Genomic DNA, 23,120 nt, shown 5'->3' with positions numbered 1-23,120 from the left:
TAATTTATGAATTTAGATGAGGATGTATTGATTTGAATTCTGTTGCACATGAATGCAATCATGAACCATCTAACGCCTTGTGGTGTAAAACCCGAGTGCTCGCTGGCTAAGCTCAGAGCTTAAGGGACCCCAGAGCATGATCAGTCTAATGCAACTACCCAGCGTTGAAAGGCCCCTTGAAAGTGCTATACCAGCGGCCCACTGCAAATACCATTGAGGGTAGAAGAGTGTATACTGTATCAAATCCAAAAACAATGTGAAAGCCTCAGTGGTCTGATGGTAAGAATGTCTGCTTATCAAGCAGAAGGTTCCAAGTTCTTCTGGAAGTTCATCTTTTTTCAATCCTACATAATCTTCATTCTATGATTTACTCCCAGATTGGCTAGTTCCTTTTCGTTACAAAACAATTCAAAGTCAAACCATATAGTAGTGTCTTGATTTTACTTGTAATAATCATAACAATATACATATTATTTTTAATATATTTTTATATAATTTAGTAAGATTACAACGTTGGGAATGCAAGTTTTTGTAAAGCTTGGTTCCTCTTTGGAAGTAACACAACAATGAATGAATGTGACCAATCACAAGCAACAGATTGGTCATATTACTTTAGATGAGCTTACATCCTTGCGACCAAGCTTAAAGGAGGTCTGTCTACACTATCTATGTGACAACAAAATGTGATGTGCCCATATATGGACACGATGATGTCATACCATAATAATGGGCACATCAAGTTTGATAGTGAAGACAGAGCTTTACAGAAAGAAACTTTTCTTTATGGAATGAAGTATCTTATGGACAAAATAACCCAAATGGGTCAATATTAGAATTATGGATTTATTAGAAAACATAAATGGAATTCACATGCAATCACCAGTGTCATAATTGGCTATTGTAGATAATTTCTTTTAAAAAAATCTTAACTGAAGTAATATGCGAATTAATTCACAAGACAAACATATACACAAGATGCTCTACATAAACAAAATCTTAGGTGTCTTTTAGGTGTGGAGTTGTTTTTCGTCATGATAACAAATTCCTGACATCTGACAGGATTTCAACCCATTGTTTCTCTTCAATTGGAATGATCTTGAAAAATAATACATATTTAAAAGACCTCTGGAATTAACTGGCAAACACTGCATTGAAATATAAATCTTATACTATTAAGCAAAATTATTAAAACTTTACTATACTGTAACATGTCCAGGATATTACACTTCTTGTCAATAAATCATTAACTAGTTTTAAAAAGTAATTAATCAACATACATTATTAGCACTATAACAAAATAAAATGGTGGAATGTTTACAACATGAAATATACTAAGCTCTGTCTACACTATCAAATATGGTGGTGATATGCTCAAATATGGTAGTGATATGACATCATCATGTCCATATATGGGCATATCACATTTATTTGTCACATAAAGTTTGATAGTGTAGAGAGCTTTAAACTTGTAGCACACTTTCTGTATATAAGTGTGCAATAACAAAAATACAATGGTGGAAAAGATTACAAATATTTTATATATAAATTTCAAATATAATGTGATTTTGGTATATAAAATTCTATTGGATTCATGTATACATATTTTGTGTATACTTAAAACACAGCACCATTAATCTTCACTGACCTTCATTGACCTTTTTGACCTATGAATAATTGATACAGGACTCAAAGTGGTGGAACCTAGAATCATAGCTAAAAATCAGATGATTGTTAAGCTTTTCAAAACGATTTCCGTCACTACAACCAACCAATCAGCATCCATGTATTTTAAATTCTCATTTTTCTACTTCTTTTTTTGTCGTTTCACTTCTTGATAATCCTTACCATCTTCCACCAGTTTATTATGAACGTACATCAAACCTTTGAAATATTTAACAGTTTTTACTCGTAGCTCCAGTGTAGCATCCTCATCGCAGACGAATATCGTACGAGGGTGCTGTTGGAATGCCGAAACCGTCCACATGTGACTAATGCCTTCTTCGATTGCTTTATATAATGCAAATGACTTGTGAGCACCTGTGATGATTATCATTACCTGTCAAATAATTTACATAGTATTACGGGTGTAAGGTAATTTTTAAAAATATAGATAACTTTCCAAACTTAATAAATTAACTAAATTAATTCTCCAAACACAAAGTCAGATCATTGTTAATAACCATCATAAGAAGCCTTCAAGTCACTAAGGCTTAGGATGCAACGCAATGAATTTAACAAATCATACGTGATGGATTATTCTAACACACAGTCTATCATTTTGAATACAAATCATAAGAAGCCTTCAAGTCACTAAAGCTTAGTTCCCACTAGGAAACAACGCAAGTAATTTGACAAATCATACACGATGGATTATTCTGTCATTGGTCAACTTGCTTAAATTATCCTTGCATTGCGTTCTAGTAGGAAACAAGCTTAAGCCTTCTCCTTTTGTCACTAAACAAATTAATACACCCATCCTTGTCATAATGATGAATACACTTACCTCTCTAGCATCCATAACTGTACCAACACCAACTGTCAATGCCATGGTAGGAACTTTAGAAATGTCTCCACCAAAGAAACGGGAGTTTGCAATAATGGTGTCCTGGGCTAATGTTTTAACACGTGTACGAGACACTAGGCTTGATCCTGGCTCATTAAATGCTATGTGACCATCAGGACCAATACCTTAATTCAATGGGAATAAAAAAATTGATTTGCTTTACTGTGATGCAATGGTTATATTGTACTGTAAACTTGATATAGGCTCAAAGGCTATGGGACCATCAGGAACCAATACTTTAATTCAATGGGAATAAAAAAATGAATCGCTTTACTGTGATGCAATTGGTTATATTGTCGTGTAGACTTGATATAATAATAATAAACAATATTTAGATAGCGCCTAATGGATCACTGACCCCTCTAGGCTCATAGGCTATGGGACCAATAGGAACTAAAACCTTAATGTGATAGGGATAAAAATGTGATTTATTAGTGTACCGGCAATGGTCATATTAGGCTTTAAGTTTAGAAAGCATGTGTTTGGTTTTCTCATCCTGTAAAAGTAAGTCAATTGGAAATAAAAATGCCACACCTCCTATAAACAGTTCAATTCCTCCAGCATCCAAGATCTTCTGTTCAAAGTTCTTGCATTCCAAATCTAGATCAGGAGCATTGCCATCCAAGAGGTTAGCATTTTCTGGCACGATGTCAATGTGTTTAAAGAAGTTGTTCCACATGAATGAATGGTAGCTCTCTGGGTGATTTCTTGGCAAGCCTACAGATACAATAATAACATACTTTTTTGTTTATTTCTTACGCATCCAACTTACATCGAAGTAACTCGCCAATTACAGGATGGATAAACTATTTTATAATCTCATTTGAGGCTTAGGTTAGGAAGTGGAGTTGAAGGAGTTGTGAGTTACAACCCTGGCACTAGGTCAGAATTGAACCCCAGACCTTGGGATTAGAAGCATGTTAACCACCAAGCTACAGCTCCACTACCTATTTTTATTAATTTAGAAATCAAATTATTGTACTTTATATATACATACTATATAAGAGAGAGTGTTTGTACATTTGGTCTGTACACTTGGGGTACCAAAATGACAGCAATTGTACAGGAAAGGTTTTAAACTACATTACTAGGATGGGGAGGTACAGTGGTGGTATTGGGGTAATCGGCCTCAGTGGCTATCATGTTCTTACCTAGTAATTGCTGACAAACAACAAAAGTTTGTTTAACCTGAAAATTATATTTCAACTTCATTTCACCTACCAACATATTCGTCCATGTTAAAAGTCTTTACATATTTGAATGACAATTCTCCACTGGTGACAAATTTAATTAAAGTTTTATACATTCCCATTGGAGTGCTACCTGAAAAATAAAAAAAAGTTTCTGAATAAAATTTGCGATTTGCGATTTTATAATTGAAAAATAAAACACATGGTCTGAAAAACTAAATTTTCCAAAATACGGAAGTCATTGTAAGGAAGTAGGCAGCTTAGTTTAGTCCAGCATGGTCTAAACCATTTATGCACTGTTGTTCAAATTATTATCTATTATATAAGTACTATGGCATGGGTAGTTTGACAGAACTCTAATTTAATTTATAGCTCTGTTTACACTATCAAACTTTGTGACAAAAAAATGTGATGTGCCCAAATATGGTAGTGATATGCCCAAATATGGTAGTGATATGTAATATGTTTGTTGTCACATAACGTTTGATAGTGTAGACAGAGTTTAGGACAAACCTGTAGGTAAGCCTAGAGTGAAGTATTTCTCCGGTCCAGGGTTAAACTCCAGGATACGGTTACGGACATACTTTCCAGCCCATTCACTTGCCTCGTCATATTTGTCCAAGATTACCAAACGCATTATGGTTAAGCTGATCTGAAAAATAAAAGAACATTTAAACAAGTTGGAGTAACTAAAAATGATGAGTTTTATGCACAATTTGTGCAATTTTGAAATAGTTGAAACATTTTCGTTTTGATCACTACACCAATGACGTGAGGTCAACATCTCCTACCTATTGGATAAAATGTTATGCACCATTTTATGCCTTGTTATTTGGGGTATGCACCTATGAACCCCCATGCATGCCTGCAGTATCTATGGCCTGGCTGCTGTGATTCATTTAGATTGAACTAACTAGGCCTACTTAACTACAGACAGAGGTCTAGCTAGCTAGCTAGGTAGGTAGTAGGCCTTATTTATTATTATCAGCCTACTAATACACTATACTATAGCTAGTGTTGAATATTAGGCTCTTATACATTGTACATTGTATTTTCACACCAACCAAGTATCGCAAAACATACTGTACCTGTGTACAAATAAATTAAAATAAAATACAAAAGAATTTCTTATCCCTCGTTATATTAAAGCAGTCAGGCTCACAACTTCCTAGTGTGTACAAAAAAGGTAAAGTTTACGAACTTCCACGATCATAACATCCACTTTTTACCAAAATAAACTTATGGTACTCTTGGCATATGAAACGCCAATAAAGCAATAAATAAACACACTTTTAATAATAGTTGTTGCCGGTTATTATCGGTAAAATAGTAGAGAGAGTTTTTAATTGGTCATTTTCGTAAATAATCAGTTTTCGTGGGGTTCTTTGGTGGTAAGTTTGATTATATTTTCATAGTTAGGCTATTTTAATTGTTAGGCTAGTATATATTGCCGCTGCGGCGCACCGCAGTTGGTAAACAGTATGGCGGCGTCCACGACGATTGCGAGACGTTCTCCTTTGAAATCTGTTTTTAATGTTTTCAATTCCAAAAGAGCTCATGGCCAAAAAATAACACTACCGTACGTTAGAAAATATTGTCAGGTATTTGAAAAAGATAATCTATTTACAAAACTATTACCGCGTTTCGTTATTAACCGGTTAATTTCTAGGCTCAGTTGGACGTGCCAGAGCCATGTCTGCAGGAAGATTGCATCAGCTGCGATGGCGTTTAGCAGTGTAGCGTACTGTTTACATCATACTGCAAATTCAGAAGGTCAGTGCTAGGCTCAAGTTAAAGTTTTTCCCCTGTACGTTATATAAGATTGTTGAAAGATATACTAGCTTGGCCTATAATTGCATATAGGCCTAGCCTAGATCGGCCCCGCCTAGATCGGCCCCATGCACATAATATAAATTAAATTTAAATACAATGATAATGAATATCAATATTGCTATCAATTTTTGTTAAAGTAATAATACATTTCTCGTGCGAAAAATGTATCATGTTTTTGGCGCTTTCAGGAAATGAAGGATTTCTTCAAGCTGCCCGCACTAATGATGTTGAAACTTTGAAAAGGTACAGTATTAGCCTTCACAATCAAAATGAACCGCTTCTGTTTTGTCAGGACATTTTTAGGTGATAAACCACATTCACAAGCAAATATACTGATAAACACAGTAAATTAATACATTTCAGGGAATAATTTCCCCAGTGTAGCATAGCAAAAAGCTATACAAAACAACCTTATTGCTACACATTTCCCAAATTGTGTAGCAAAAAATGTAATACAAAACTATGTTTCTCGACTCAACAATCAGTTTGATTAGCAATTTTGCTAAACAAAATTTTTTAATGAAATTTTTCCCTGCATTTAGTTTGGAAGTAGAGTTCAGATTCTTAACTCCAGACAGCAAAAAAAAAATAAATAAAATTAATACCGAAATGTTTCATTCATTTATGTTACTTCCCTTCAATGCCCAGCCTTTATTACATAATATATACATTATATAATATATACATACACATTAAAAATTATTTGAAATTGGATTGTAACAATTTTTTAAATTTCAGACTTTTTAAACAAGGAGTCAGCGTGAATGAAAGGCATAAATTAGGATGGACAGCTTTGATGGTTGCGGCGATCAACAAAAATGAAAGGTAAGTGGCATCCCCAAGTTTGTGAAAATTATTAAATGTAATGCATTTCAATTCTGTCAAGTGTTACAGAAACCAACTTAAAGCCTTGTCTACACTATCAAACTTTATGTGATTCAAAAAAATGTGATGTGCCCATATATAGATATGATGATGTCATATCAGTACTATATTTGGGCACATCGCAATTTTTTTGTCAAACTAGTTTGATAGTGTAGACAGAGCTTAAGATAACGTTTACATTTCAGTGCTGTCAAGTTTCTATTAGAGAGTGGAGCGGATCCAAACCTTGGCGATGAGTTTACAAGTACTTACCACAAAGCAAGAGAACTGGGAATCAACTCTCTTCAAGGTTTGTATTTCCTTATTGCTAAAGCTCTGTATACACTATCAAACTTTATGTGACAAAAAAATGTGATGTTCCCATATATTGACATAATGATGTCATATCTCTACCATATTTGGGCACATCACACTTTTTTTGTCAAACTAGTTTGATAGTGTAGACAGATCTTTACTCAGTCGTAAAAAAATAATGTAATCACTGCATTCAATATATAACATTATTTAGTAGAATGGTTGATAACCTCACACAAGACATCATATACTGTACTTAACTTTTCAATGATTTCTGCATTACAGTTCTCGTTGTTAGAGAAGATGAGTTCTGTGATCGCCTTAGCAACCGTGCATCGTTCAAAGGATGTACAGCTCTACACTATGCAGTGTTAGTAGATGACATAAAGATTTGTCAACTCTTGATGGAGGCTGGTAAGTCTGTTTGAATTTATTTTATTCTTTAAACTGAAAAGCATGTTCAGTAGTAAACTACTGTTCTCCCACAATGCCCAAAGATATTGGGAAAAAAAATAATAATTAATAAAAATTAATCAAATGCATAGGTAAAATTAAAGGCTTGTAACAGTCACATAGAAGCAACGTTGTTATTTTTATACTTGTATCCTTAGGCGCTAACCCGACAGTTGAGAATGAGAATGGGCATTCACCCGCTGATTATGCTCGGACACGAGAAGTGAAACAATTGATAGGAAACTATGCTAAAAAGGTAAGATTCAAATTGCAAGGTTTAAAAAAGTATGAATAGAATATATTGGAAGAATGGTAAAGGATACAGTGTATTCAAGGAATAATGATATATCACACAAATTCTGTGAGAAAATTGCAATTCAGTACATTTGTGTGTTGCGTTCTTGTGCATGAACCCTCTTTTCGACCCCATTGAAAATAAGTTGACATTTTTTAATTGTCAACTTAATGGGTTATCCAGGTATTATTTTTTTATTACGTACTTTGTATATTTTACTATCTTAATTGAATCTCGTATAAAAGAATCAACTCTCACATACAGTAGAGGTCGTGGACCTTGACGTTACTATCTTATTCTTATTTTCACAGTATAAAGTTGTGGAAGAACAAAGAGCGTTGGAAGAGCGACGACGGTTTCCACTGGAACAGAGACTAAAGGAAAATATTATAGGGCAAGAGGGCGCTATTGGTACAGTAGCGGCAAGTAAGTTTCAATTAAACTGGATCTTACAATTACAAACACATACTTTTGTATGATATAATCTATGATAAACGTATTATAATATCTGAAATTATTTTCTAAGATCTGTTTTTTTGTTCAACTTTAGCAATCAGAAGAAAGGAGAATGGATGGATGGATGATGATCATCCACTGGTATTCCTCTTTTTAGGTTCCTCAGGAATTGGTAAATTTGATTGTTATTCATTGTCTATATACAGTTTTGTACAGTACTGAGAATCACCCAAATAAAACTCCCAAAAAACAGCCAACTTTTCACGAATAATGATCTAGGTATAATAGCCCTACGATAAACCGTAGGTCCAGTGTACACATCTAGCTCATGTGCACTTTAAAGAACCTAGTATATCTTTCAAGACGAGTAGAGGGTTACCCCGATATACTAGTACATAACAGCCACTGATCATAACTGGGCCCTCTGGTAGACCATAGACCAGTCTTTTACTGAAGAGGTTACCCAATATAAATAAATGCAAAACATACCTCAGACTTACATAGATATTATATTTATATTTTAGATATAAAATTTATCTATTACCCATTATATCCTCACATAATGTTACGTTTTCAAAGGTAAAACTGAGCTTGCGAAACAAATAGCAAGATACCTACACAAAGACAGTAAAAAAGGATTCATTCGCATCGACATGTCAGAATACCAGGAGAAACACGAGGTGGCTAAGTTTATCGGATCTCCTCCAGGCTACGTTGGACACGAACAGGGTGGTCAACTGACCAAGAGGTTAAAGAAGTGTCCGAATGCAGTGGTCTTGTTTGATGAAGTGGACAAAGCTCATCCCGATGTCTTGACCATTATGTTACAGTTGTTTGATGAGGTACGTATGGTATAATCAGGTTTTTTAAGGTCCTCTTCAACATATATCCTGTTTTTTTTTCATTTTCTTGGTCTCCTGGTTTGTATCCACCACATATTTTGAACATATTTTATCGTAATTTGTTAAATTTAATGGTTTTTTTTATACTGTATTTTATATTTTTAAGTATAATCAGATTTTAATAGAGTTAAAGTTTATATTTTATCATTTTAAATAAGGACCCTGGATATCAGGTGGCCTGTGGGTTCAGCTGAAAGGGTTACCCTCTCTAAATATAGCTTTTAATATAATTTTTATTTTTTATGCAACCAGGGTCGCCTGACTGATGGTAAAGGCACTACAATTGAATGTAAAGATGCTATATTTGTGATGACTTCAAACCTTGCCAGTAATGAAATTGGAAACTACGGGCTACAACTTAGAAAGGAAGCGGAAGATCTTACTAAACAACGACAGAAAGCTAACCAAGGTTTGTGTTTCTTTACTATATTATCATTTTTGTAATATTGTCTTTTATCAGCCGATTCTCGGTACTGTATCTATTTCCTAAGTATCATAGGATTATTTGGTAAAACAACATCACATGTATCTAGCAGTAACCTAACCCTTAACCTAACCTTACATGATACAGGCACCACATGTGATATTAATGAGATGCTGTATTACCAAATATTCCTATGAAACTTTGGAAATAGATAATATGAGGAGATACAGCAATCGGATGCTTTTATGATATTCAGTTTTTGCAGAATCTTATGTATATGTTGGAGAGTTCTCTACAAAACTATAATATCAAAGCACAAATATTTAATCATATTGTACTTCTTTCCTCATAGAAAACACAACAGTTGAAGCAGAGGTCACTGTGTCAAGGAAATTTAAAGAACTTGTAGTTCAACCAATTCTTAAAAAACATTTTAGACGAGATGAATTCTTGGGAAGAATCAATGAGATGGTTTACTTCTTACCGTTCTCGCGATCTGAGCTTATTAAACTCGTCAAGAAAGAACTGGACTTCTGGGCAAAGAAAGTAAGGATTGATAGTTATCAATTAATTAGTTTATTGTTTTTACATCATTAGTGCTGCCAATAGTATTAATAACTTTGATTTTAATAACAGTAGATGGTTCCAACAAGTGTCCACTTAATGTCCCAAAGGAGGGTGATTTACTGTATATAACATATTAGTCTGGGTTCTAGACCGTAATTAGTGAAGATAAATATTTTGACACATATGGCGTTTCATACTTGAGCTTCAATTTCGAAAAATTGAAACGCCGGCATGGTGGAATAACATTAAAAGACAGTTAATACAAATAAAATAACTACAGACTTGGAGCAAGTGTAATAAAATATATAAAATATTAAATACCAAATTATTTGACTTTTATAATAGGCAGAGCAAAAACATGAAATAGAGCTGACATGGGATAGGCAGGTATTAGACGTGCTAGCAGATGGGTACAATGTACATTATGGCGCAAGGTCAATCAAGCATGAAGTGAGTATAGTTAAGCTCTGGGGCCTTGGGATTTAGCCAGTGAGCACTACTATGCCTATCATGGAAAACAGACTATCTTAGTGCACAAAATGTCTTATAATAAATAAATTTGCTTTGTCCAGGTTGAGCGACGAGTTGTAAACCAGCTAGCGGCAGCGCAAGAACAGCAACTGATCAAGAAAGGATGTCATCTTAATATTACAGTCAACAACCCAAATGATGAACTTAGTAAACAAGAAGGACAACAGAAAGCAACCGATTCCTACATTAGGATTCAAATCACAGACAAGGGCAAGAAACAAACACTGGATTTGCCACACGTACCAATCTCGGAAAAATTTGATGGTACATTCTTCTAAAATAAGTTTGTGTTATCAATCACTTAATTTTCTTTCATTTTTTCTTTCTTTTCATAGTAGCACCCTGTGAAATGAATGACTGGCAATATATGTCTTAACAGTATAGCCAAATGCTATTCAGATGACACCACTATTTAGGAGACACTTTCCTGTGAAATGAATGACTGGCAATATATGTTTTAACACTACAACCAATCCCTATTCAGGGACACCACTATTTAGGGGACACTGTGTTGGGTCCTGAAGGTACCCCCTCAATGAGGTTCTACTGTATAAAAAAATGACACATCATTTTCCTGATGTATTAGAATTACACAGAAACATTTATTACATTTTGTAAATTTTGAATATAAAATGAATACAATATCTATTTACAACAAACAATATCTTAAAAAATTCCCTAATCTACTAAAATCACATCTACAAACAAGATAATTATATAAATATGTGGAGAGTAATTAGTCTATTTAAAGAAGTGACTTACTATTCTTTGGTAGTAATCAATAGATAAACATATTATCGTACTATAATGCCCCGTTCTCAATATTGGTATGCTCTAAAGGCGCTCACACTGCATGATTGATTTTAAAGACAGTTTACACTTTGCTATTTGGTTTATTTTTAAAATCTATAATTTTTGGTTTTAATTGTTAGTCCTCTATACATATTACCTATGGCGTGCTACCATTGACAAATTGTTTAGTGACTAATATTTTGGATAGGTTAGCCTATATTAACCTGTTGTAAATAGGTGTTGCATTATATTATGTATCTTAATAAAATATATGAAATTCATTGTTTAAAACTGTAAAAAAAGTAATGGTAAATATTAAAGCTACTGTATGACCTAGAAGCTAGTGATTCTGTTTTTTTAACTGTTAGCCATCACTTTCAGTTGTTGATAATCATATTGATGCAGTACCCGCTGTTTTCTTGGTCTCTTATACAACTCCAGCCATCGGCACAAGCTCATGGTCTAGAGGAAGTAGTGCCAGGCTAGTGTTCTGGAGATCGTGGGTTAGAGTCAGTCAAACAGTATTATGAATGTACACATGGCAATGACGTCAGAGTAGGACAAAACATTGATCAATTTATCATAATAATATGATCAGTTTAAAATTGTATTCTACAATTCTACACAGAAAATGTTGGCAACTAAGACCTCTAATTAGGTAACCAAAATTCACAGCATTATTGGTTAACCTTAAATAGTCTAGATATGTTTTAATGTCAAAGTTTATTCTTCTTCAAAATGTTCATTTTGTTCATCTAAGATCTTTCATCCGATCATTTAGTAGTGAAGAGGGTACAGACTTGCCGAATTTGATTCGTGTTTAATGTGAGTCTGCTTAATCGCCTGTCGGCGGTCTTCAGTCATGCCAGGAAAGATACTTGAGTAGGGTCCTCTTAGAGTACTAGTGGTGTTGGTGTCTGGCGTCCAATTTACGGGTGAGAGAGGACTGGTTGTTGCGGCCACAACTGAACTGATTGTGTTGGTATTCGTAGCAGCTGAAAAGAATATAAAATAACATATTAAGTTACTATTGTTATACCGAATGCTATCCTGACAAATGTAAATGAAATGTTATTCGGATTAGACTCTCCACGTGTTAATCTGGAAACGATTTCGGTTCTGTTCCAACAGTTTATTTATTGTTTGTCAATTTGCAATGTATGTGCGCAGGATCGACCATGGAGGTATACCTCCATGTTCTATGTAACCATTCGAATTAAATGGGAGGAGAGTAAACTATTTAAGGATAAAAGCAATATGACACGTCTCGAACCCATGCCTCCCACATGCTAGTTAGATTACCATATCATTACGTCATATCATTCTCTACAATAATGTGACATTTTTTAAAACGAGTTCTAGGATACGTCGGTAGTCTTTCCAATCGTGACTTGTGAATTTAGGCAATTTACATGCTCTTACCAGTTACCAAACTTGATGTGTTTGATGTCACCACTGTTTCTTCTTTCATCTTCTCTTTCTTTATGTTTGATGAATTATTAGATGTTGCCGAATCATTAGAGGTGGTGTTGTTGTTATTGTTGTTGCTGCTTGTATTGGTAGCGCCACTTGGGGTAGTTCCGTTATTACTGCTAGAGTTCTGTGTCTGCTTTGTGGCATTTGCTGCTCGCTCGCTCTTTCTGAACTTAGCTCTTCTATTTTGAAACCAAACCTTTAAAATAATGAAAAATGACAAATATTAAAGGTCCATATTTTTACCAATTGCGGTACGGTTAAAGTTGACTTTAAATTGAAGTATTAGTACAAGTACAGGTTAGATACAAGTACAAATACCAAAACCAAGAAAGAGTGTAGTCCATGTCCGGTTGCAATTAACAACAGGGGCTGGGGTAACCACCTACTCTTTTCGAAAGATGTATATTAGTTTAGTGTTTACGAGCACACGATGTACACTGAACCTCAATTTTAAGATTATCCGACCATTATTATTTATATATATTATTATTGACCAGAACTGTGTATTTTCGTGGTCACCGACAATGAATAAACGCGTGGAAACTTATCTATTGTTTACTAGTCGGAATGTCTCCTTCCATCCGATGAAGTACACCCGATCTTCCAAGAATTGCAATTAAGTCGATTGGATGAAAGCGACAATTATTTAAAATAAGTAATTTTTAAAATGCCTCTATATCATTTATCTATTCGGTGCCAATGCTCAGTATTCTGTTCTGCTAGAGTGAGTTTTGATTATCGACAATACAATAAAACACAGTGACTTTGAATTGTGCTACTCAAACATATAACAATCACTATTCAGCAACTTGTTTTACTTTGTAATTAAAACCAATCATTAAGTTATTTTCTAATGTATCCATCAGTTACAGCTATTGTGGAAAGCCATCAATTCAATTGCATCGATACATCAATTAAAGACGCGCTATTGTACGCGCTCGATCACATGATCAATCGCTGGCTATCGTCTGGTTTCCATCGTTCGCGCCCGGAATCACGTTCGATTGAAGGTGTCAACTAAAGGGAAAAATTCTCTTTCTACGTGAGTGGATGTTCCACTAAGGAAGCCCGTGGATCGATGCTAATCAGATTTCACTGTACGCCCATCAACGTTTAAAGAGTCGAACTGCTTGAAATTAAGTGGAGTGCCTTGGAGAAATTTAGCCGGAACATTATGAACTCAATGTCTCGGGTTGCTAAATTATATCTCGGCTTGATGATTGCAATTAGTACAATCGTTTTTTTTAAAGCAATATTTAAAGAATGTATGCTCGCTGTTACAAATTACAATAATTCAAACAAAAGGTCTAGGTATCTATTCAAGCTATTTATCGATGATCAAAATTAGTTGACATCAACAAACATATTTCTTTCATTTTTATTCGTATTTTACTTCTTTTCAAAGAGAATGATTATAACATACTTTAAATAAAAACATATATCATGATGTTTGCGTGCCTGATTTCATTGTTCTTTTTAATTTTGTATAAATTTGTTTGATTTGATGTTTTTAATTAAAGTCAAATGCTTTTGTTAAAATATCCTCAATTCAGCTTTTTAGCTGCTACGGATTTTGTTTTGCCTTAGTGAATTGTTTTGATGTTTTTTTTTAAATTGAAATAAAGATACCGAGATATATTTTAAACAAACTTTTTGAGTTGGGCCAATAATTTATACTCATAAAGTGATTTTTAAGCAATACATAACCTACTATTTATTAATACATCAATGAATTAAATTGAAAATTGATTTTTAGACATACAGTACTACAGTACCTATAAGAACTTCACGAAACTAAGACATTTTTACTGAAACGAATTCTAATTTTATATTTCTTATTATTCTATTCAACTTACCTGAACTCTAGCTTCTGTGAGATCTGTTTTCAGAGCCAATTCCTCGCGTTTATAAATGTCTGGATAATGCGTTTCTTGGAACGCCTTTTCTAGTTCTTTGAGTTGCCCACTTGTGAATGTTGTACGAATGCGTCGCTGTTTTCGTTTTTCGTGTAAGGAGTTTGAAGAGCTAGTATCGTGTAAGATTCGGTGCATGTATGGCATTCCTATAAGATAATAATACAAAACAGTTAGCCTAAAAAACAGCAAGTTTCAGCTAAGTACATTTTTGCTGTAATTTGGAATTGTCCGACTGACCGGTTACCGGTAACGATCGACAAAGCTAGTGATTTAGTATGAGCAAAAGATCCATATTCATTCAAAAATTACAAAAATCCACCCATATTTTATTTATAAAGAAATATTATACTAATTATTCATATTTGTAATAATAAATATCCATTTATTAACGGTTAAAATTAAATATCATAACTTTTGATTTTAGATTTTTTGCGAAAAATTATAAATATTAACATTAAATTCAATTTATTTCCACAAAAATACAAAAGGCAACATTGTGGACCATTTCAAATAAAACAATAAAATGATAGAAGGTGTGTACAATATAACTAAATGTTCATCTAGTAGTCTTTGAAGGAAGGAGGAGAGTCATTATTCAAACTTTTTACGCACTCATATATAACGTTCTATACAATAGATTAAGCAAATATGTTTATAATTCATAAAATGAAAAAGGTTGCTACAAATTTAGTCGACATTCAATCTAGGATTTAATTTTACATCATACTATCCGCACATTGACCAGCGCACTGACCACCAGTGTCATTGCTAATTGATGTTTACAACCACTTTTATTTGATCTTTAGAAAATCTCAAAAGCCAAAACTCAGCAAAACGCACGTACCACCACAAGTATGCACACAATTCAAATTTAGAATAGAAGGCATACGCCATCACAACATCTCGCTGCATTAACTAGTATTTAGGTTCTCATTTTGGTGGTATAGGTAAACCACATGCTATTGCTTGACAGATGTGATGGTATAACGAACCACTGGCTTATGTATCGATCTATTACATTGGGTCGTATGCTCGAGTTTGTTCGGGTAATCGCCCTATCTAATTGACAGTTATGTTTCTATTGTTGTTTTGCTGACGGGAACAATGAGCCACACGCCTACTTTTTATATTTAAACAAACCCGAAGACAATCATCTTCAGGGTATAGCAGCTAATTTCCAATAGTTTAACACATGTTAAGTACTTGGTAAGAATTCGAAACCTTTCAATATTTTCTGGAAGACTCTGGTCCGCCAAAAAAGAAAGTAAAAACGAAAAGTCCATACGGTTGTAGATCTGTTTTTAAGATATCAATCGTTGTTTTTGTGTTTGGCTATCATGTTGGATGACCAAATTACTCAGTTAACCAATTAATTTACCGATACCTGTTTCTTAATACAGTAGTTTCATATTTGTTAGAAACGTTTCTCAAATTCTACTCTCTAAAATAATAGGCCTATTTATCAAAATATTATTATAAATTTATTGTTTACTTGCACTGATGAAGGGCTAGTATTGCCCAAAAGTTCTGGTATTTTTCTGGCTGTTTTACTTTATCGTTTTGATTTAACTTTTTGCTTTTTTATTTTGTATCTCCATTGAGATCCAGCCACTGATACCCACAGCATTGTCATTTTTACAGTGCTTATTTTATTTGTATCTCAATTAAGATCCAGCCACTGATACCCACAGCATTGCCATTTTCAGTGCTTATCTTATTTGTATCTCAATTAAGATCCAGTCACTGATACCCACAGCATTGTCATTTGTAATTTGCTTTTAGATCAATATTAGGCCCTATTTATTAATCGTTTTATAAATTCATAAACTTGACAATAAATACATGATGTACGAAAAGGAAAATATGGTACGCGAGAAATCTAAAAACATTTGTACTTCTTGAACATTGAGTTTATTATAAACGCTAACTATTGAAACATGAACTGTTAGTTTAAATGTCTACAAAATCTACAACACACGTTTCTTTTATCAACGAATTTACTTTACAACAAAAACCTAAATCAACATTTAATGAAACGGAAGAATAGGAAATTTAGCTTGCATTCACTATTGACGTGACAAGACCCATTTATACTCTTGCCGAATGAGTACGGTTGAGCAGTTCTTAGATGTTAGATAATGATCGGCTTAGCCAACCACGTTAATAGGCCTTAATTGATATACAATTAAAGATTTTGTTGAGCAGAATAACGCTGGTTCTTATGTGATTGTGATATTACGGCCGACATAAGATTAGTTGATTTGGAATGAGTGGCCATATGTCGGTATGTCATGCTATGGTCATCAACATTTTTAATTAAAAATTATTAATCAATAGGCCTATAGTAGAAACCCTGTTAATCGGACACCTTTGAGAACTTACAAAGTGTCCCCTTAAAAGAGGTCTCCAAATTCAATAGGCGTTAGCCATAGTGTTAAAATCATATCTTATTGTCCCTTATTTGTTTCGTGAAAGTTTCCAATTAATAGGTGCGGGAGAGGTTCTTCTGTTTAACACTTATAAGTAATAACTCTTATATTTGTAACTTTTATAGAAAGTACTAACATTGCTGAATGTTTATTTCATTTTATTGATTTGCATTTATGAATGAAACTTTTTTCCAGGCATAGAGATATTATAGTGTTATGTTCCAGGTTAGAACATTATTTTTTGGGAAACATTGGAGAACATTTCCGAAGGTCTCGGTTTTCTACAAAGTAAACTGGTCTAATTCAAATTTGAGACACGCATTAAAACAAAAATTATATTATATAAACGTTCTTTATTAACAGTATAACAATTATAAAATGAAACCCATTTTAAAATGTGGATGCTGATATGCTATATTGATTGTTAAGAAACTTCGATCTTGAGGAGGTCATATTATTTGATCTTTAAACTCAAATACGTTCATTATAACCCACTCATTAGTGTCAACGGGATATTTAATTTAGAAACGGGTTAATGATGACATATGTGCCGCTATCGGTCTTGAAATCATATTCAACAGTTTTTGAATAGCCCCAATCATATGGGAATTCGGACACGAACAAAACGATCGGGTTCCTGTATCCGCGCTCGAGAAGACTGTCAATTTTAGGCCGACGTCGATTCACAAAAGGAACGCCGTTATAGAATAGCAAGTACGTCGTTGGAATAGCGAGATAAAATGGAAAATCGATTCATAAATACATTCAAGTATTCAAGTCATACAAGACAATAACAAAAACATACATACTTATCTCATGTAATGATAATTTAATACGAAAATCTATTGACTGGATTTTTGATCGGCAGTTCTTTCAAATGCTTGTAGGCCTACAATCATCGTGGAATAACTAAAGTCTGTTTATCTTCCGTGAGAGAAGAACCTATCTTTCTTGTAATTTCTTTCTCATCTTATAATATAATAATAGTAGGCATATAAATTATTGAAGAAAAAAAATCTTTAACAAAATTTGAAATAATTTAAAAACTTGTTCGCACTTAGCTCATACTTATATGGATGGATATAAATAATGTTTTGAATTAGGCTATCGGTAGTAACTAAATTAATGTTTGTAAAAATGAGATCTTAAACATCCCTTAAATTGTTTGACTATTGAAGAAGGATACGTTTATAGATTGTAACAATTCGATCAAAGAAAATTTAAATAGGCCTCCATCTTACATTTCTATAAGTAATGTGATAACAAAAATTTTTTTTGTTCTAAAGGGTCGTACAACTACAGACTTATTACTCGTCTGTAAACTCCCTGTAATGTAAATGATTTGAATTTATATTGCTGAATAAATGTGAATAATGGCTATTATATAGTCCATAGGCCTATGTGAAATAATAAAAACATTAATGTACATGAAATTAAACAAAAATGTAACTTCTAACAAAAATTTAATAACATTTGAATATTTGTTATATTTATTCAACATACTGTAAGGCCTGACCTAAGTTTGTCAAACAGTTTATGTTTAATGTAGTAGCCCTAATGAAAATACAATTGCTATGACGACTTGTTATATTATAAATATGAGACTTTGAATTTGATAATTAAAAAAAAAAGTTTTACCATGCCAATTAATTTTACTAAAAATTATAATCATTCATAACCATACATTTTGAAGGAAAAGATACATATTTTAATAGCTCTTCGTTTTAAAAATGTATTTGAAAATGCAAATATCAATATTAATTATTTTATCTATAGTACTATGTTTGGAATAGAATAAATTATTAAGAATAAAGATAGTCCATCGTAAATTAATTAGAAAATTCAGTTTTAGATTCGATTTCAAGGAAACAAAAAAATGTTAAGTACGGTAATGTTTGCTAAACACATCCAATTTCTTAACCCCAAATTTGATCAACTTAACAATCGCAACGTTAACTAAGTTAGCAGAGATAATTAGAATGCAAATTTCAAACTGTAAGTCGAAACAAAATTATATGCACGAAATTACCATTAATTCGCGCGTATATTAAATCAAGACAAAAGTAAATCATATTGGGAGCTATTTCGGATGACAGTGGGCTATTTCGAATACAGCAATTTCGCACGATCTGATTTGATTATCTTATGGAAAATGTTCTTATACAATTTAGACTCTTCAATAGTGTTCGATTGCGATTCTATAACTAAGTTTAAGTCTTGTAATTACATAAGGACTGCTATAGATAGACTAACAGACAGTATTGTATCACAGTCATAATGTTCTCTCGGAGTTAAGAGGTCCTGGATATCATCAAACAAATGTGGATATTATTTTGATATAACCATTTGGAAATATTTTGTTTAATATTTTATATTATTGAACCAATTGAAGCGTTATTTATATAGTTGTTGGAATTTAATATTTGGAAATTGATTTGACTTTTTTTTTTCGGGATGTGAAGTTATACGTGGATTTATATATATATATATTTTTTTTTTCATGAGCGGAGTTTTTGCTAAAATCCTGTATGTATGATGTATAACTTTTCAGCTATCAAATATTGAAATTGTTGAAACCAACGTGGAAAGGCCTAGGCCTAGTATACTGTCAAGGATAGATGCCATAGAAATGCTGAAATGGTTAAATGACTGCGATTACATTCACTTACACAGGCCGGGTCTACTTTTATATTTTGACTATTTCAGATTTCATGAAGAGGGCCTAACATTTGAAAGGAATTTCGTTACGATTTTGTAGATTTAATTTAAAGTGATCTTCGATTTTTAAAGTTTCTATACAAAACCACCAAATAAATGATTTGTTGTCCATTTTCCACTTTTACCGACAATTGGATAACAACAATTATTTACCTGAAAAAAAACTAAATTGATTTCATTATATAAGTGAAATCATTTTTTGTGTTCGTTTTTTTTTTCTACGCAAGTGAATAACTTTATTAAAACTATAAATTGTCTATTCAAAGTCTGATTTTATTAGGCCTAATCTTTATTTTTCATGTTTTTGAGGGACAATATCGGTACATCTTTAAAAAATGTTTTATTTATTTTCTTTTTTTAATCATTGATTCAGACTGTTTTAAAATTTATATAGGCCTAAAATGAATAATGACTGGATGTAAAAGTATTTTGTGAAAATTGTACCGGTATTATATCTTTGAAAGTTCCAATTCTGTTGTAATTATTTTAAAAACTATAATAGATTCTTGAAAACGTTGACAAAAATATTTGTTAAAATTTTCTATTTTATGCGTTTATTTGAATAAAAAGAAAATAAATGCATTTGAAGTGGTTATCGCATTTGTATTTAAAATTGTGAAAACTATATTTATTACAAAATTGTTGGAAATCGAAAAAATAAAAATAAATATCGTCCCTGGGTGGGCTTGAACCACCAACCTTTCGGTTAACAGCCGAACGCGCTAACCGATTGCGCCACAGAGACATCTTGGTTGGAACGTTTTATTGTTTGAGATTTGTAAAATTTATATAAAAATTGAAACGAAAATTGAGTAAAAACACATTGTCCCTAGATGGGCTGAACCACCAACCTTTCGGTTAACAGCCGAACGCGCTAACCGATTGCGTCACAGAGACATACTGGTTAGAATGTTTTATTGTTTGAAATTTGTATTATTTATATAAAAAATGAAACAGAAATTGAGTAAAAGCATACCGTCCCTGGGTGGGCTTGAACCACCAACCTTTCGGTTAACAGCCGAACGCGCTAACCGATTGCGCCACAGAGACAGTGATGTTTTTGTTTTATTTATGAAGAAGCTAAACGGTGTCCCATTTACAATTACTTTGTTCCATTGTTGTTATTATTATCTTAACCATTGTATTATTTGTAAAGGCTCTTTCATCACAGGCTTTGCTTGTAGAAAACTTCCTTTTATTTTTGTATCAAAGATTATAAAAGAAAACGGATATGAATATTATGCTAATTCATCCAGGATGTATTACGGTAGCCTCCAAAAACATGAAAAAGGAATATTAATTCAATCAGACTTTGAATAGGTTATTTTGTAATTTTAATAAAGTTAATATAGAAAATAAAAGACATTTAAAAAACAATGTTTTCTCAAATAAAATGACAAAATAAATGGTCAAATTCAATCAAAAACCCATTGGTTGGCAGCCAATTTGACTATATTTTTTGCTTTAAATTACAGTTATTTCAGGAAATCTTTTTCGATTTAATTTTTGTTGTAGGCTAAGTGGATAACTAATGTGACATTAAAATGGCATATTTTAAAAAAAATTCAAGGGGAAAATACATCTTTAAAGTTAGAAAGATATCAATCTAAACGTCCACCACTTAAGTCCAGTGGATGAAAAGATATCTGTCTAAAATTATAAATGAAATTAATGAAATTGAACTTCTTTAAGGTGTAGATTGATATTTGTTACCGCTGGTGCTTTCTTTCTTTTCTTTTGTTTTATTACAATGTTTTTATTGTATACCGCATTTGTACTTTGGGATGATGATTGCAATGATATATTATTATGAAACACATACCGGAGCGTATGGTGGTGAATTATTGTAGGACGAATTTTATTTTAAACCAGATTTCAAATGAATTATATTTTTATGTAAAGTACTGTAAATCGTATTGCATATATTGTTTGAAATTAATGATAATAGAGTTAAGGAATTGGAGAACAAAAAAAGCTTTTAAAAAAGCGTGCTTTCAGTTAACATCCGCCGAACGCGCTGTAGACATTGATTGTATAGGCATACTCAATTTACTTTTAAATAGGCCTAATCTGTAAAATTGCAATATAGCATTGATAAATGTCTGAAACGTCTGAATTACGCCTAATTTACTCCTAAACTACAGACAAAGTTACAATGGGACAAACAACTCTTGAAAAGGTAACAAATAGTCCTTAAGTTACAATTTCGAAATTGTTTCTTAAATAGTGGATTACGGAACATTTTTACTATGTCTTACAAAAATATGCATGATATACATAAAAGTGTAAACTCCAAATAAATTATTATTATAAATCATTATGAGAAGGTCTACAAATATTTAACAACTACTGTTATTCTTTCAGTCCAAAATAATGAAATGTATATTGACAATCCTTCTACAGTATTAATGTTATACGTACAATCTTTTTTCTACTGAATTCTTTTACCGCTTTCTTTCAAAGATTTAGGCCTAAAATAAAACAATTACCGCACTCAAAAGAACACTTGACGGCAATTGATTACATTTTCAAGAATTACAAAACACGTAACTGAGATTTAGTTAGGCCTAAGCAAAGTTAAAAACAGTTTTTGTATAAACAAAATCAACTTACCAGTTCCGTATGGTGTGCATTGCGAGGTCTGTGAGTGATGATCCATCACACTGGCTATATTACAAGTAGGGGCCATACCCGGGTTACTGTTACCATACGTCATGGGGGATCGAATGCTACCGTAGTACCCCTGGCTAGCCTGTGTCATCGAAACAGGGCTAAAATCACCATACGTTGTTTGAATGCCAAGACTGGCGCCGTCCATTCCGCCTAAACAAGAATCATACGCATTTTGTCCAAGATACGAATAATCCATCATTGAAAATAATCGTTCTGATAAATTTACAATAAATTATTTAACAAAATTGGTCAAATTGATCGTATCGATAATTTGTTCGTTAATTTTATTTGGAACGGAGAATGTGTATTCGACTAATCAAGTTTTCTAATTTAGTTAAATTTACAATCGCATTTATCAATTAAGTTATCGCTGGAATACCATTAATGTCGAAAACGATTTCCGAAGTGATAAAGTTGCGATAATTTAGAAATTTTAAACAAATTAAGAGAATTTGAATCAGAAAGAGCACAATTTCGAGCTTTTCTGAGATAGAAAATGTAAGAATTAAACTGGAGAAAGGGATGATGATCAGCGCTGTTGTCGGCAGATGAAAATTGGTTAACATCGCTCTTAATAAATCTTACTTTTAAAGTCTAATATTCTGATCGCAACTGCGCATGCGTATTATTAATATACGATGACAATACATTGATGGTAAAAACTTACAAAAGATATCTGAAGGAAAGTCACTGTCAAACAAAACACAAGTTATGCCCGCCAAA

The 23,120-nt window shown here is 32.8% G+C and overlaps 3 protein-coding genes and 2 non-coding genes across 6 annotated transcripts; 1 reads left to right on the top strand and 4 right to left on the bottom strand.

The window, feature by feature from the left end:
• Positions 1-153: 153 nt before the first annotated feature.
• LOC140048488 (glucosamine-6-phosphate deaminase 2-like) lies at positions 154-4,907 on the bottom strand. 2 transcript variants are annotated; one of them, XM_072093218.1, is made up of 6 exons: positions 4,842-4,907; positions 4,267-4,405; positions 3,785-3,886; positions 3,098-3,280; positions 2,504-2,688; positions 154-2,056 (listed from the first exon to the last, which is right to left on the bottom strand). In XM_072093218.1, exons 2-6 carry the CDS (start codon positions 4,388-4,390, stop codon positions 1,805-1,807), a joined length of 846 nt encoding a protein of 281 aa, XP_071949319.1. In that variant the 5' UTR covers positions 4,391-4,405; positions 4,842-4,907; the 3' UTR covers positions 154-1,804. The 2 variants fall into 2 exon arrangements, with proteins under 2 accessions (XP_071949319.1, XP_071949320.1); XM_072093219.1 differs by lacking the exon at positions 4,842-4,907 and adding an exon at positions 4,545-4,599.
• Positions 4,908-4,994: 87 nt separating this feature from the next.
• LOC140048486 (mitochondrial disaggregase-like) lies at positions 4,995-11,509 on the top strand. Its single transcript, XM_072093216.1, has 13 exons — positions 4,995-5,526; positions 5,775-5,829; positions 6,325-6,411; positions 6,657-6,760; positions 7,051-7,179; positions 7,377-7,474; positions 7,825-7,939; positions 8,064-8,141; positions 8,549-8,811; positions 9,124-9,280; positions 9,648-9,841; positions 10,208-10,312; positions 10,435-11,509. The coding sequence occupies exons 1-13, from the start codon at positions 5,235-5,237 to the stop codon at positions 10,669-10,671; spliced, it is 1,914 nt and encodes a 637-aa protein (XP_071949317.1). The 5' UTR covers positions 4,995-5,234; the 3' UTR covers positions 10,672-11,509.
• A 2-nt stretch (positions 11,510-11,511) lies between these two features.
• On the bottom strand, positions 11,512-23,090 carry LOC140048487 (paired mesoderm homeobox protein 2B-like). Its single transcript, XM_072093217.1, has 4 exons — positions 22,338-23,090; positions 14,518-14,723; positions 12,608-12,857; positions 11,512-12,180 (listed from the first exon to the last, which is right to left on the bottom strand). Exons 1-4 carry the CDS (start codon positions 22,594-22,596, stop codon positions 11,963-11,965), a joined length of 933 nt encoding a protein of 310 aa, XP_071949318.1. The 5' UTR covers positions 22,597-23,090; the 3' UTR covers positions 11,512-11,962.
• Trnan-guu (transfer RNA asparagine (anticodon GUU)) lies at positions 20,396-20,469 on the bottom strand. The gene has a single exon. It is a non-coding gene; the product is annotated as a tRNA-Asn (tRNA).
• Trnan-guu (transfer RNA asparagine (anticodon GUU)) lies at positions 20,701-20,774 on the bottom strand. The gene has a single exon. It is a non-coding gene; the product is annotated as a tRNA-Asn (tRNA).
• Positions 23,091-23,120: the final 30 nt, after the last annotated feature.

Source organism: Antedon mediterranea, chromosome 5 (assembly GCF_964355755.1).
Source record: "Antedon mediterranea chromosome 5, ecAntMedi1.1, whole genome shotgun sequence".
Lineage (NCBI taxonomy): Eukaryota > Metazoa > Echinodermata > Crinoidea > Comatulida > Antedonidae > Antedon > Antedon mediterranea.
This window is presented reverse-complemented; position numbering and strand designations above follow the sequence as displayed.

Coding starts and splice junctions, on each gene's coding strand:
- LOC140048488 (XM_072093218.1), bottom strand. CDS start 4,390: ATGCGTTTGGTAATCTTGGACAAATATGACGAGGCAAGTGAATGGGCT. Junction 3,887..4,266: donor CACTCTAGGCTTACCTACAG/GTTTGTCCTAAA, acceptor TTTATTTTTCAG/GTAGCACTCCAATGGGAATG. Junction 2,057..2,503: donor CAGTTATGGATGCTAGAGAG/GTAAGTGTATTC, acceptor ATTATTTGACAG/GTAATGATAATCATCACAGG.
- LOC140048487 (XM_072093217.1), bottom strand. CDS start 22,596: ATGATGGATTATTCGTATCTTGGACAAAATGCGTATGATTCTTGTTTA. Junction 12,858..14,517: donor TCACAGAAGCTAGAGTTCAG/GTAAGTTGAATA, acceptor ATTATTTTAAAG/GTTTGGTTTCAAAATAGAAG. Junction 12,181..12,607: donor CACATCAAGTTTGGTAACTG/GTAAGAGCATGT, acceptor TATTCTTTTCAG/CTGCTACGAATACCAACACA.
- LOC140048486 (XM_072093216.1), top strand. CDS start 5,235: ATGGCGGCGTCCACGACGATTGCGAGACGTTCTCCTTTGAAATCTGTT. Junction 7,475..7,824: donor TAGGAAACTATGCTAAAAAG/GTAAGATTCAAA, acceptor TTATTTTCACAG/TATAAAGTTGTGGAAGAACA. Junction 9,281..9,647: donor ACGACAGAAAGCTAACCAAG/GTTTGTGTTTCT, acceptor CTTTCCTCATAG/AAAACACAACAGTTGAAGCA.